This window comes from Rana temporaria, chromosome 2, assembly GCF_905171775.1.
Source record: "Rana temporaria chromosome 2, aRanTem1.1, whole genome shotgun sequence".
Taxonomy (NCBI): Eukaryota; Metazoa; Chordata; class Amphibia; order Anura; family Ranidae; genus Rana; species Rana temporaria.
This window is the reverse complement of record NC_053490.1, coordinates 145,549,437-145,562,717: the sequence shown is the minus strand read 5'-3', so window position 1 is coordinate 145,562,717 and position 13,281 is coordinate 145,549,437. Positions and strand designations below refer to the sequence as shown.

At 40.0% G+C, this 13,281-nt stretch overlaps 1 protein-coding gene across 1 annotated transcript in view; it reads right to left on the bottom strand.

Moving 5' to 3' along the window:
- Positions 1-13,281, bottom strand: part of NUFIP1 (nuclear FMR1 interacting protein 1) — a 29,539-nt gene that overhangs the window by 14,079 nt on the left and 2,179 nt on the right. Inside the window, exons 2-4 of the mRNA XM_040341281.1 lie at positions 8,565-8,638; positions 4,650-4,754; positions 1,940-2,002 (exon numbers count right to left, since the gene is read on the bottom strand). Coding sequence (XP_040197215.1) covers positions 1,940-2,002; positions 4,650-4,754; positions 8,565-8,638 — 242 coding nt within the window. The remainder of the gene's footprint in view (positions 1-1,939; positions 2,003-4,649; positions 4,755-8,564; positions 8,639-13,281) is intronic.

Sequence of the window (13,281 nt, the reverse complement as noted above, 5' to 3'; positions counted from 1 at the left end):
AAAAATAAAAAAATCGCGGGTGGAATCCCGCTTTTAATTAAAAAAGTGGAGCATCTTCCCCACTATAAACGGTGATTGATTATTTTTAATTTTTTTATGCTTTTGGCAGAAAAACTTACTATAGCCTGTTCTTGGAAGAATATAGCAGCACCATCTTAGATGTAAAGCATTTTTAGGGTGCACCCCCCAAGTATGTTTTTGTATATTGTATAGACCCTGACCAGGTCCCCCTCTTCATTACCTCTTACTAGTGGCCACCAGTGCATAGGAGCAATCCCTTCAGTTCTCCCACATAGAGGAATGTATCTCCCATGGTTGAGACACAGGTTCTTTCATTCTATTAACATGTTAGGACCCACTAATTCGGGGTACTTTGTCGCAGTAAGTGGGCTTAGCACTATATGACCATATAGTGTGACCAAACCCCCGTATTTTTTAATATGTTCAGGTGTTATTAACTAGCCTTGCAGGATAAATGTAATTTTTGCATGTGTGCACAATAATCTGTTTTGTACTGTCTTTGGTCTTTATAGCAGGCACCATCTTAGATGTAAAGCATTTTTAGGGTGTTGCCCAGAGTTCTGGCAGTTGTAAAGAATACTGCGATTTATATCGGTCTAACTTTCAAAAAATTCTTTAAAGTCAAAGCGATATTTAAGTCTTCTGGTTTTTTTTTATGTTTAAAAATAACAAATATGTTATACTTGCCTGCTTTGTGCAGAAGTTTTGCACAGAGCAGCCCAGAGCCTCCTCTTCTCAGGTTCCTCACCAGCACTCCAGGCCCCTAACCTCCCACCACCCATAGCAAGCAGCTTGCTATGGGGGCACCCAAACCGGGGCTCAGCTTTTATTTAAATATGAAACTGCGGCTCGGCTCAGCCCCACCCCCCCCTCCCCTTCCCCCTCAGTGGCTCACTGACTTTGACAACAGCGGGAGCCAATGGCTCCTGTTACTGCATCTCAGCCAACGAGGCGCAAGAAACCCAGGAGAGCCTCGGCTCTCATGCACATCGCTGGATGGAGATTGGGCTTAGGCAAGTATTAGGGGAGCTGAAAATTGAAAGTTTACCTTCATGTATAGAATGCATGAAAGTAAAAAAACCTTCAGCCTTTACAACCACATGAAGCAGGGCGCATCTTAATATTAGCAAAGACTTCTAAGCGAGGTCTGCAGACTTAAGAGTACCAGAACTAGAAAAGAAATGAGGTCCATATGTGGATCATAAATCCTGTAAGTGATCCCTAAAGAAAGAAGGAGGGGGGGGGGGGGGGTCCCATGGGGGGGGGGGGGGGGGTTATTAAATTTCATCAACACTGAGGAATTGCCATGTTTCTAAGACACTCCCAGGCAAATCTAACCCCTCACATGCACTCTCCCTCTCCCATTGAAATAACTGAGCTTAGCAATGCTGCGACGGAGAAGAAAGTGGCCACACATGTCCAGGGTTTTGAGAGCCCTCTCTATGATGGTGGGGTGGGGCAGTATCAGCTGGTGATGTCTTAGCATCGTCCTAGCAATAAGGCAGGAAGAGATTATGCCATCTGGAGTTTTTTGGGCATGCTTCAGGAGGTACATAAATGGCCTAGACCTATAGCAAGGACATTATCCAACTTTAGCCAAAGCTGCACGGTTTGTTTATCTACAGGCATCCTTACAGTTTTTAACCACTTCAATACAGTGCACTTTCAACCTTCCTGTCTAGGAAAATTTTTGGTTTCACACACAAAAAATAAAGTTAAAAAAATAAAAATTCTAAAAAAAAGGTTTCTTAGTTTCTGTTATAAAATTTTGTAAATAAGTAGTTTTTCTCCTTCACTGATGTGCGCTGATGAGGCTGAACTGACTGGCACTAATGGGCTGCACTGATATGTTTCCTCTAGCAGATATATCAAATGTCAGCACTCCGCCTTTAAAAAGACAATTATATTTGTGACTTACGTTTTTCCAGTGAAATTGTACCAGCTTTTCATGTGCGTTGAAACTGCAGCCTGCTTCCCGGCACTACTGACACAAAGAAAAGTGTACAAAAAAAATGGTTACTTGGATGGCAGACCTGTATATTGTGATCTGTCTTTCTGTTCATTCTCCTACATTCAACAGACAGTTTTCAAATACAGACATTGTATGAAAACCAACAGTAGGCTGCCACTGCTCATCTGTGCTTCAAATGCTAGTTGGCCGATTGCCATACTTATCCTGTAGCTTCAGTGCTTTTTCAGTTACTGCCCTGTCCAGAGTTCTCACTGTGACTTAACCCTCACAATGAGAAGGAAGTGCAAAATCCAAGACTTTATGTGTAAGAGCCAAAGCAAAAATTAAGCCAGCAACTCGATAACTCCTTGGTAATACTTTCCTTTATTTGGCTACTTCATACACACAGGATCAATGCCGACATGTTTCGGGACGAGTAAGGCTCTAATAGCCAAAACATGTCAGCATTGATCCTGTGTATATGAGGAGGCAAAATAAAAGGATATTACCCCAAGGAGTTATCAAGTTGCCAGCTTAAAGTGGAAGGAAACCCGCCTATCATTTTCAGCCAAAGAAGCTGCCATCTTGGCCTCTGTTTAATCTTCAACTGCCATGATGCTGCACATGTGATCAGTTATGACACCAGCCATTGGATGGTGTGACAGTTTGGTTGAGAGCACAGCCAGTGAGACAGTTAGTATTTCCGGCATGCCGAGAATGTAACTGTCTTTGGAAACTATTAAATCGTTGGTTTTACTGCCGCTTTAATTTCTGCTTTGGATGTTCGAACAGGGAAGTGGGGGATCCCCCAGCCTGAGCAACGAATCTTACCAATAATTTTTAAATTGTGTGGTTGAGTGCGCGCATCTTCTGCTTGTACTTTATGTGTAAGAGAGCTGTAGATTTTGATGCGGTATAATATTGAATGTACATTGCTACAAACAGCAATTAAAAGACTTAAAATAGTTTTTTTTTTTTTTAATTGATAAATAGTGAGGAATACAAAATAAAGCAAACACATTGATCAAGGTAAACCAATGTTGGATTATGCAATAACAAAAGTTAGACAGCTTTTACATTAAAGAATTTATTGTTCACAACATATTTATAAGTCTAATTCTATTTAGCCAGTTTTGTGATTTAGACCTGAACTCCAGTGCTGTCGCACACTACGGGCCAGATCCACAAAGCGCGCCACTTCTCTCCGTCCGGCGTAGTGTATCTCTGATACACTACGCCGCTGTAACTTACATCTTTTTTTTTTGTATCCTAAAAGAATTCCCGCCGTAAGTTACGGCAGCGTAGTGCAACTTAGGCGGCGTAAGGGCGCGCAATTAAAATGCATGTGATGGGGGCGTGTTTTATGCGCCGTCCGTGGGGGTATCCCTGTGCGCATGCTCAAAATTAAACCGGAACAAGCCAATGGTTACGACGGTGACGTCATTCTACGCAAAGCCCTATTCGCGAACGACTTACGCAAACAACGTAACATTTTCAAACTTCGACGTGGGAACGACGCCCATACTTAACATAGGATACGCTTCATATAGCAGGGGTAACTATACGCCGAAAAAAGCCTTACGGAAACGACGTAAAAAAATGCGCCGGCCGGACGTACATTTGTGGATCGCCGTATCTAGCTAATTTGCATACTCAGCGCGGAATTCGACGGAAACGCCACCTAGCGGCCAGCGTAAATATGCACCTACGATCAGACGGCGTACGCCTGTCGGATCAAGCCCAGATTCAGTCGTATCTTGTTTTGTGGATACAAAACAGAGATACGATGGGTAATTCGTTTGTGGATCTGGCCCTACAACTTTATCTGGGAACCCATCACATGCCTTCGAACAGTGAGAGCAGCAGTAGAGAGAAGGTCGTCCCTGTGTTGCTCCTGTAAGCACATTTACAGCATTATGTAGCTCCATGTTGGAGCCTGGTCTCATATATATGCTGTATTAATGTACAATACCTGGTGTTATATCACACCATTATAATAATTTTCATTTCTAAAAACCAATACATGTCATAATTTTATTCAAATTCGTTGTGCATAGAAGTTCGCCAATAATGTCCCATTAGTACCAGGGGTACTTTTTCCTTCTTTGGTTTATTTTCTACAAAGTTTGGGATGTTGGCAACAAAAAGTGAGAATTCTTTTATTCTCTGGAGGTGGTTCCCGCCTTCATATTTACAGCCTTATTACCGATAACCCCAAATCCTTTGTGAAATTGTGTGAATATTAAGTTAAAAAAAATAGGTAGAACCTTAACTTTATTTATGTACATTTATTGATTTTACTGAATACAAAATAGCTTTTGTTTAATATCTGCCTGAGTTCAGTTTTATATCCAGGTACCAAGCAGAATACTATCACTGGAGCGAACAAAAAAAGTTGTAGTATAAAGGGCCTAGGACACTACATACAGTGGCTGACATTTTTATGCATGCAATAAACACCAGTCTATATGCAAATGACACAAAGAAAACAGTTTTCAATGTGCCCCGTTCACACCGCTGCACTGTGCAGGGCAAAAGAAAGCAGGCATGTAGAATTTTGTGCACATCACCTCTTAACACCCAGCAAGCCTGCACGCTAAAATAGAGCAGTGGTGTAAATGGAATTGAGGCTTTTCCCACAGCTGCCAGGCATTATATGTACCATGTTTGATCTTACCTTTACATGTTGCGAGATATGTTCATTGTACTTTTCTTGATTGCCAAAGCCTCGGTCACATGTATCACAGTAATGTGTGTAGACTGGTTCTTTTTTCTGTTTTTTCTAAAAGTATAAAAGCAAGCACAAAACATTTGAGTCTTTTTCATACAAAAGCACTGTGAAGCAATCCAGCATGCATGCAAATCTTAACTAAAAGGGAGTAAAGAAAGGCTATAAATCCTTATTTTATTTTTTGCCATCTATGTCTCATTAGGGAAAATTGTCTTCACTTCTTGTCCCGTAGCTAAAAAAGGAAATCCCTGGTTGTGTGACGGGCTGGGGTATCACTTGAAAGACAAAACAGGCACCCCATAGCCTACATTCATTTATTTTTATTGTTTATTTTTGATATCCTGCTATTCTATAAAACAACCAGTAGATGGCAGAGAGGGTACCCGAACAGAGTCTATATAAGACCACATGCATCATGTGACAAAGTGAAACACATTTCACATCATAAAGAAGCATGGTCATATATTTTTCTGTTCGTGTATTTTTGTAGGTATGTACTTTAAACCCTTCTCATTCTTACTAAACTGTACTAGAAAGATTCCTAAACATCTAGAGCAGATGCAGGAGAAAGTTTTAGTAGATTTTGTGCAATGGTTTTGTTGTAATTAGACTTTCAAAGCAGCATGTGTTGAGAGCAGTGAAAATAGCGAAAAACCCTAGGACTATTGTACTGTTCGGAGCAACTGTTTATTGCAAGCACTAGACTGTTATATATGGGTATATTTCAACCTGATTTATGCAAGTTATATATATTAAAAGCACATGGTAAAAATGATATTATTAGCCACATGGAAAGGTTATACACTGCTTGTTCAATTTATGCAAGGTGCGCCATCTAGTGGTCAAAAGAGAGATTTGCTTCAGAATGTATATATTTATAAGCAATGCAGTGTAACTCTCATTATGACACAGCTAAAGTGTGCCATAGAGATAAAGATAAGTGTCAATAACACAAAATAAAAGGGAAATGTATGTTTATTAAAATATAATGGTATTCATTGTTGCAGCTATGTTTTAAAAGTATTTCAGTCCAATCTGTACTGTTGTTATGTTGGCAATTATAAACATGTAACTATAAAAAACTGTATGTATTGTTATGTAAAAGTGAAACTCATTTTAGTCATAAAGAAGCATGGTCATATATTCTCTTGTTCGTGTATTTTTGTAGTACCCGCCGAGATGATCACATCACATCAGTACGTCTACAATCATCGGTTCCCTTAATCTATATTTTGGGACTGGTAACAGTTGTCACCAAACTTAGTGTCCCTGTTGAAAGATGTCCCCTCAATTTTCTTTCCCTTCCCTCACGGTGATATTGATAAATAAGACAAATAGAAAGCATGAATCTCCCTAAGGCTGGGTTCACACTACTACACTACTTTCATCCTACTTTGCTCTGCTACATCGGTCCTACATTTATCCTACATTGGTCCTACATCCATCCTACTTTCATGAACAGGATACTACTTTGGTCCGACTTCAATGATATTCAATGGGCCTGAAGTAGGATCAATGTAGGACCAAAAGTAGTACAGGGAGCATTTTCAAAGTCGGACCGACTTGTGTAGGACGCTACAAGACGCTCTCATAGGGAAACATTGAACACAGAGCAAAGTAGGATGAAAGTAGTGTAGTAGTGTGAAACCCAGCCTAACGGAGTCACAGACAGCAATAGAAACTGACAGGTGTTCTAATCCCTCCCCACTCTAATCAAAACTAAAACACAAATGTGTCTTAAAGTGCTATTAAACTAAATGTTTTTCTCATAAACTGCTAACAGGTAGGGTTCTGTGCTGTAAAGAAGTGACTCCCATGTGCGGGAGTGAAGTCATCGTGGCCCAATGATTAAAGCAGCCAAATTAAGCAAACCCCAAAAGGAAGACCAGGAGAAGATAGGAACACCCAGGACCAGCTGGAGGGCATCATTTGACAGGCTGTGCATACTAGCACATTATGGCATATGGCTGTTCCTTTGTTGCACCTTGTGAAGTGATGTACTTGCTGTGTTTTTTTTAATAAAAGACAACCGTTTGGTCATTGGAGTGTGGCTATCCATCCTCTTTCTTCGTATCTTATGCATGGTCAGTGCATTGCCAGCACCCACGGTATCCTGAGTCAGTCCATCTCTACATAGTGACCCACCTGGAGCGGTGATCCCTTCTCTTCTCTATGGCATAAAGCACCTGAGAGCACTTTTTTATTTTTCAAAAAAGACATTAACTTATACGTTAAGATCGCTTAATAAAAAGTGTATACACTCACCAAAAACATTGCATCTACAAGTTTAAAAGAAACGTGTTGGAGAGATCTGGATGTGGCCACCTCCATAAACAGATACTGCACTACAAGTCCCTTAAAAATCTTTTAGAATATTAGCAACTATGAGAAGATTCTCCAGAGTATAGTCACCAGAACTGGTTAAAAGTGTGCTTAGCATGGTTCCTTTAAAATAGAAAATCATGGGTCTGAAAGCAAAGACATGACTGAGGTTAACACCAATAACCATTGGAGAAATGACATGAGCAGCTGGAGGTGCAACGGCTCCCAGGATTTTAAGGCTTAAAGGGGTTGTAAAGGTTTGTTTTTTATTTTCTAAATAGGTTACTTTAAGCTAGTGCATTGTTGGTTCCCTTACTTTCCCCTTCTAAATGTTTTTTTTCTTTGTTTTCTTTGTCTGAATTTCTCACTTCCTGTTCCTCCTCAGTAAGGTGTTCAGTAAGCTGTTCTAAATGACTTTCCACCGCTCGGATGATTGTGGAAAGCTTACTGAGGAGAAACAGCAAGTGAGAAATTCAAACAAAGAAAAAAAAACATTTAGAAGGGAAATCGAAGGAAAAGGTAAGTAAACTAACAATGCACTAGCTTAAAGGAACCAATTTAGAAAATAAAAGACAAACCTTTACAACCCCTTTAATGAGACCTGGACTGCCGATACTACTTAATCAATGGAATGATAGTCTGTATGTAGGGAGGCTCTTGTTAACCTCCACCGTGATAGATGATTGGTTGTCTCCCAATGCACAGGAATAAAAAGTACTGCGATTCCATCACTTGCTTCAGGACCAGGCATGGTTAGGTATATGCCAGTGCCTGCTTACCTTTACTGCTTTTCAGCAAAGCCTTTTACTCAAAAGGTACAAGTGATACTTCACAAAAACACAGGCCTAGTAAAGGCACTGGTGTTGTCCATTACAACTTAAAGTGGTTCTAAAGTCATTAAGTTTTTTCACCTTAATGCATTTTTTTTTTCAGTACCCGTTTCTACCACAAATACCCAAGCCCTGTATCAATCCAGCAATGCACTCGTCTGCAGGTCTTCTCTCCACTCTCTCACAGGCTTGGCTCCTGCCGCTCTCACTCAGATCCAGTGAGGAGGGAACACAGGGTGGGGCCAAACTGTGCTGTGTGCATGACTGGACACACAGAGCCCCAACAAAGAAGCAAGACTGCCTCCATGTGTGCCACCATAGGAAGCAGCTTCCTATGGTGGCACACGTAGGAGAGAAATAGCCTAGAACACTGGCGAGGGACCCCAGAAAAGGATGTTGGGGGTGCTCTGTGCTATACCATGGCACAGAGCAGGCAAGTATAACATAGTTTTAATTTTAGGGGGAAAAAAATATATAAAAAAAATTTTTACTTTACAACCGCTTTAAATATAGATTTCCATTTTATAACTTGCACTAGAAAAAAAAAAAAAAAGCGCAGTGTAAGCAGGTTGCTATATGCAAATGTACTACTTATTACACATGCAAGGTCTTTGTATCAGCCTTTTCCTTTTCTTGTGTGCATAAGACTGGTCTTAGTGGAAGACCACTGTGAAATGTGTATACAGTTTACTTAGTACTAGTTTAATACCTTTTGCCCTTTGTTTCCATAACAACCATTTCCGAATTGCATGTGGCTTTCATGACCATACTGCTTAGTCCCACCTGTAAAGAGAAATTGGATCTATGTAAGGTTGATAAATTACATTAGTTATCTAATGCTCTTATATACTTCACAGGCTTCCGGTCACTTGTTTCCATAGTAACCAATTCCTATCCAATCACAAAAAGAGCTGAGGATATAGAAGTGTTGTGATCCACATGACACTTCTCATTAGAACTGCTACAATAATTTGGATGACATTTTAATCCACAGATCTCTTGGATAATACTAGATGTGTCGTCATCAACAGCGTGCGTTTGACACACAACATGCATATGCTGCTGAAATCAAATTAAGAGCTTGCAGAACTTGGATATCAAATGTATAAACATCAAAAGCTCCACCAGCCCTAAATAATCATGCGTTCTGCTGCCAGGCTGAACAATTACCGTATATACTCGAGTATAAGAGTTTTTCCAGCACTTTTTTTGTGCTGAAAATGCCCCCCTCGGCTTATACTCGAGTCTGTGCCTGCATACCTAATGAGAGCCGTTTCATGCATAGTCAGACGGCGGACATCCATCCAGTGTTAAAAAGCTGCGCTGCCTCCTCGTTCTTGTCTGATAGGGGAACACTCAGTTTCCCAGCAATGAGTTAGTGCTCGGTGTTCCGCCTATCATGGACATCCTCTTCCAAACACTGGATGGATGGCCGCTGTCTGACTGTATGCATGACACGGCTCATTAGTTATGCAGATCGGCACAGTGAGGCTGCAAATGGGCATTGTTGACCCTCTTATCCATTTAGAGTAGCTGCTGCATTTGTCACCCTAGGCTTATACTCGAGTCAATATGTTTTCCCATTTTTTTTGTGGTAAAATTAGGTACCTCGGCTTATACTTGAGTCTATAGGCGATTCAGTTCGCATGAGTTGCGCTATACAAGTCATTCATTCATTCATTTATATGGTAAGCTTTATATTTGCTGGGTTAATACTTTGAGCTGTAAAACTTCTACCACTTGAAGACCAAGCCCTTTCTGGCACTTTTATTTAAAAGTTTAAATCTGTAATTTTTTGCTAGAAAATTACTTACAAGAACCAAAACATAAAACTTTTTTTTTTTTTTTTAGCAGGAGGCCATAGGGAATACAATGGAGATTGTTGCAACTTTTTATGTCACACGGTATTTGCACAGCAAGTTTGCAATCGCATTATTTTTTTTAAACACACACACACCAACATATACTCAAATTTTTCGAAAAATGGTAAAGATGTTACCAGGAGTAAATAGATACCCAACTAGGGCCGAAACAACTAATGGATTAATCGACAACTAATGGATTATGAAATTAATCAATTATGAAAATTGTAATCGATTAATCGGCCAGTAACAAAATGGGGGTATAAAAACTAAAATTAGCCCTTTATAGTAGAAAAAAGCAAATCACTACTGTAAATATTACTTTCACTGTCCCTCAGTAAAAAAAATGAACCCCTTACAGTAGCGATTATTTGCTCTTTTTGTGTTTTTGTTTTTTTAACCCCCATTATGTTACTAAACATCTCAGGCCTGGGTCACACCTTTTTTGGTGCTTTTTGCAGAAACACACTACAGTTCATTACATGTTTTCCTATGGGACACGTTCACATCCATGATTTTTTTTCAGCTGCTGCGTATTTGGAAAGGGCAAGGACTTTTTAACGCAAAACGGGGCTATTTTTTTTTTTTTTTGGTTCAATATACTTCAATGGAGAAGCTGCAGAAAAGCATGTAAGGTGTTTTGTGGCAATTTGTGTTTTGTAATCTGCCCAACAACAAATTGGCCCAAATTTTTTTTTAAATTCAATTTTTATTTTTTTAAGGCTATTATCCGATTAATCGAAACAATAATCGGCCAACTAATCGATTGTGAAAATAAGCGTTAGTTGCAGCCCTATACCCAACATATCACGCTTTAAAATTGTGCATGCTTGTGGAATGGCGGCAAACTACGGTACCTAAAATAAGTCTATAGATGACGCTTTCAATTTTTTTTACAGCTTATTTATTTAGCGTTACAGAGGAGGTCTAGCACTAGAATTATTGCTCTTGTGCCAACGTTTGTGGCAATACCTCACGTGTGGTGCGAACACCATTTACATATGTGTGCACAACTTGCATAAAGTGCATCCAGAAAGTATTCACAGCGCTTCACTTTTTCCACAATTTGTTATTCCAAAATGGATTCAATTCAATATTCACCTCAAAAATTCTACAAATAGCCCATGACAACATGAAAGAAGTTTGTTTTGAAATTTGCCAAAAAAAATATTAAAAACCACAGGTACAGAAGTATTTTTTTTTGTGAGCTGGCGCCATCTGGTGGTGAGCCGTTGGTATTACAAGTTATTACCACCAGATGTGTGAACTGGCGCCATCTGGTGGTGGCTGTTGGTATTACAAGTTAAACAGCAATTCTAATGTAATTTTTCACTATTTTTTCACTGCCATCTTCTTCCCTCTAATTAGAACCCCCCAAACATTATATATATTTTTTATCCTAACACCCTAGAGAATAAAATGGCGATCGTTGCAATACTTTCTGTCACGCCATATTTGCGCAGCGGTCTTACAAGCGCACTTTTTTGGGAAAAAATTACACTTTTTTCAATTAAAAAATAAGACAACAGTAAAGTTATCCCCATTTTTTTTTATATTATGAAAGATAATGTTACGCCGAGTAAATTCATACCCAACATGTCACGCTTCAAAATTGCGTCCGCTTGTGGAATGCCGACAAACTTTTACCCTTTAAAATCTTCATAGGCGACGTTTAAAAAAATCTACAGGTTGCATGTTTTGAGTTACAGAGGAGGACTAGAATTATTGCTCTCGCTCTACCAATCGCGGCGATATCTCACATGTGTGGTTTGAACACTGTTTACATATGCGGGCGCTGCTCAAGTATGTGTTCGCTTCTGCGCGCAAGCTCGTCGGGACGGGGTGCGTTTTCTGGCTCCTAACTTTTTTAGCTGGCTCCTAGATTCCAAGCAAATTTGTCAAACCCTGGTGTACCCATTTGTCTTCTCTACAAGCTTTTCAAAGTCCAGAATTTGTACAGCCTGTCTAAGCTTGGAGAAAAAAGGAAGAGGACAGCTGATTGAAGGGACCCCCGTTCACACAGGAACAGAGCCGAGACTGTCAATCTGCTGGAGGTCCCTCCCCTGTCACCTTTTTTCTCTTGGTGTCAGGAAAACTTGTCAGAAGTGATTCATGCTGATAGCAGAGGAATGAAGCACCAGTTAGAAATGGCACTATTGAGGGATATGCTTTGTTTATATTTCAGGTCTGAGGTTTACAACCAATTTAACACTACCCTCTCCCCAAACTGACGACGCAGCAGTCCAAAAGTGTCTGTCTTACTACTTCATGCAGAAAGCAGACACGCTAAGACATGTATTGTGTCACTGGCTGGATCACCAGGTGAAAATATATATTTTTTTAAAGTAATACTAAACGAATAGTTTATACATAAAATTAGTATTGCTGTTGCTTGGACACATAAGGAGTAGACAAAAATAACTAGCTATATATTAAAAATCAAGGAATCAAAAAGGTAGGGTCACCCACCAATTTTGATACAATAGAATCAGCATGCAAGTACTGAACAGAATATACATTGAGTTGCAGAGTGAGATCAAATGACCGAGTAGGGCATGCAAATTTTGACCTTATCCTGGTGTACATACAACACTGAATAATTGCCAGCTTGTGTACATTTGGGAACATCATTAGAGAGCTATTTTTGCACCATATGTTGCACTTGGTTCTGTGACATGGCTTTGAGTGTTATGGTCTAACTATAACAACAAAGAACAAACCCCGAACCTGATCACTTTCACACCATTATGGATCATCCACCATGTTTAACAGCAGGCAACAGACAGCCTTTATCTTTCTCCAAACAACCTATCTGGATGTTAATTAAAAAAAAAAAAAAAAAAAAACCCTGCAAAAAGATGTGCATTTATTATTATTTTTTTTTTAAAGGGAAACTTTTCCTTAAAAAAAAAAAAAAAAAAACACAACATGGCCCGAGGCCGTGTCATACATTCATAGAGTCCTGTGAATGTGAGAACTACAAGTACCGACAGCCCTTGTGGCAGCGAGCTTGTAGTTCCCAATGAACTACCGTGGCGCTATTCGGCGCTCTAAGTAGTTCATTGATACATCCCGTCAGTGTGTAACTGCCTGCCCATACAAGTAGACAGTTTACTGATCGGCTAATCAAGGGTGCAATGCTTTTCAGGCTCCTAGTGTAAAAAAAAAAAATTATAAATATACATTTTCTACCTACAAAAAGAAGCGCATTTATTTTATTTATACAAAGATGAACCAGTTCACCTGGTGTAACATGTAACAGATGCACCGACCCCCACTCGCCTAGATCTGACAGCTAGCGAGGGATCACACCCCCCCCCCCCCCCAGCTGTCACAAATGCAGCCATGCGGGGATCCACCCGCGTCATCCATTCGCAGTGTTCTGTGAACTAGGAAAACTGCAAGGTCAGACAGCCTTTGCGGCTGTCGGCTTGTAGTTCTCAATGAACTATTATGGCACCATTGAGAGCTGTGGTAGTTTATTAAGTCTGTCACAGTGTAACTGCCTTTTTGTATTGGAGGTACAGGCAGACACAGTCAGTCTGCAGGACCGTGGCATTACAC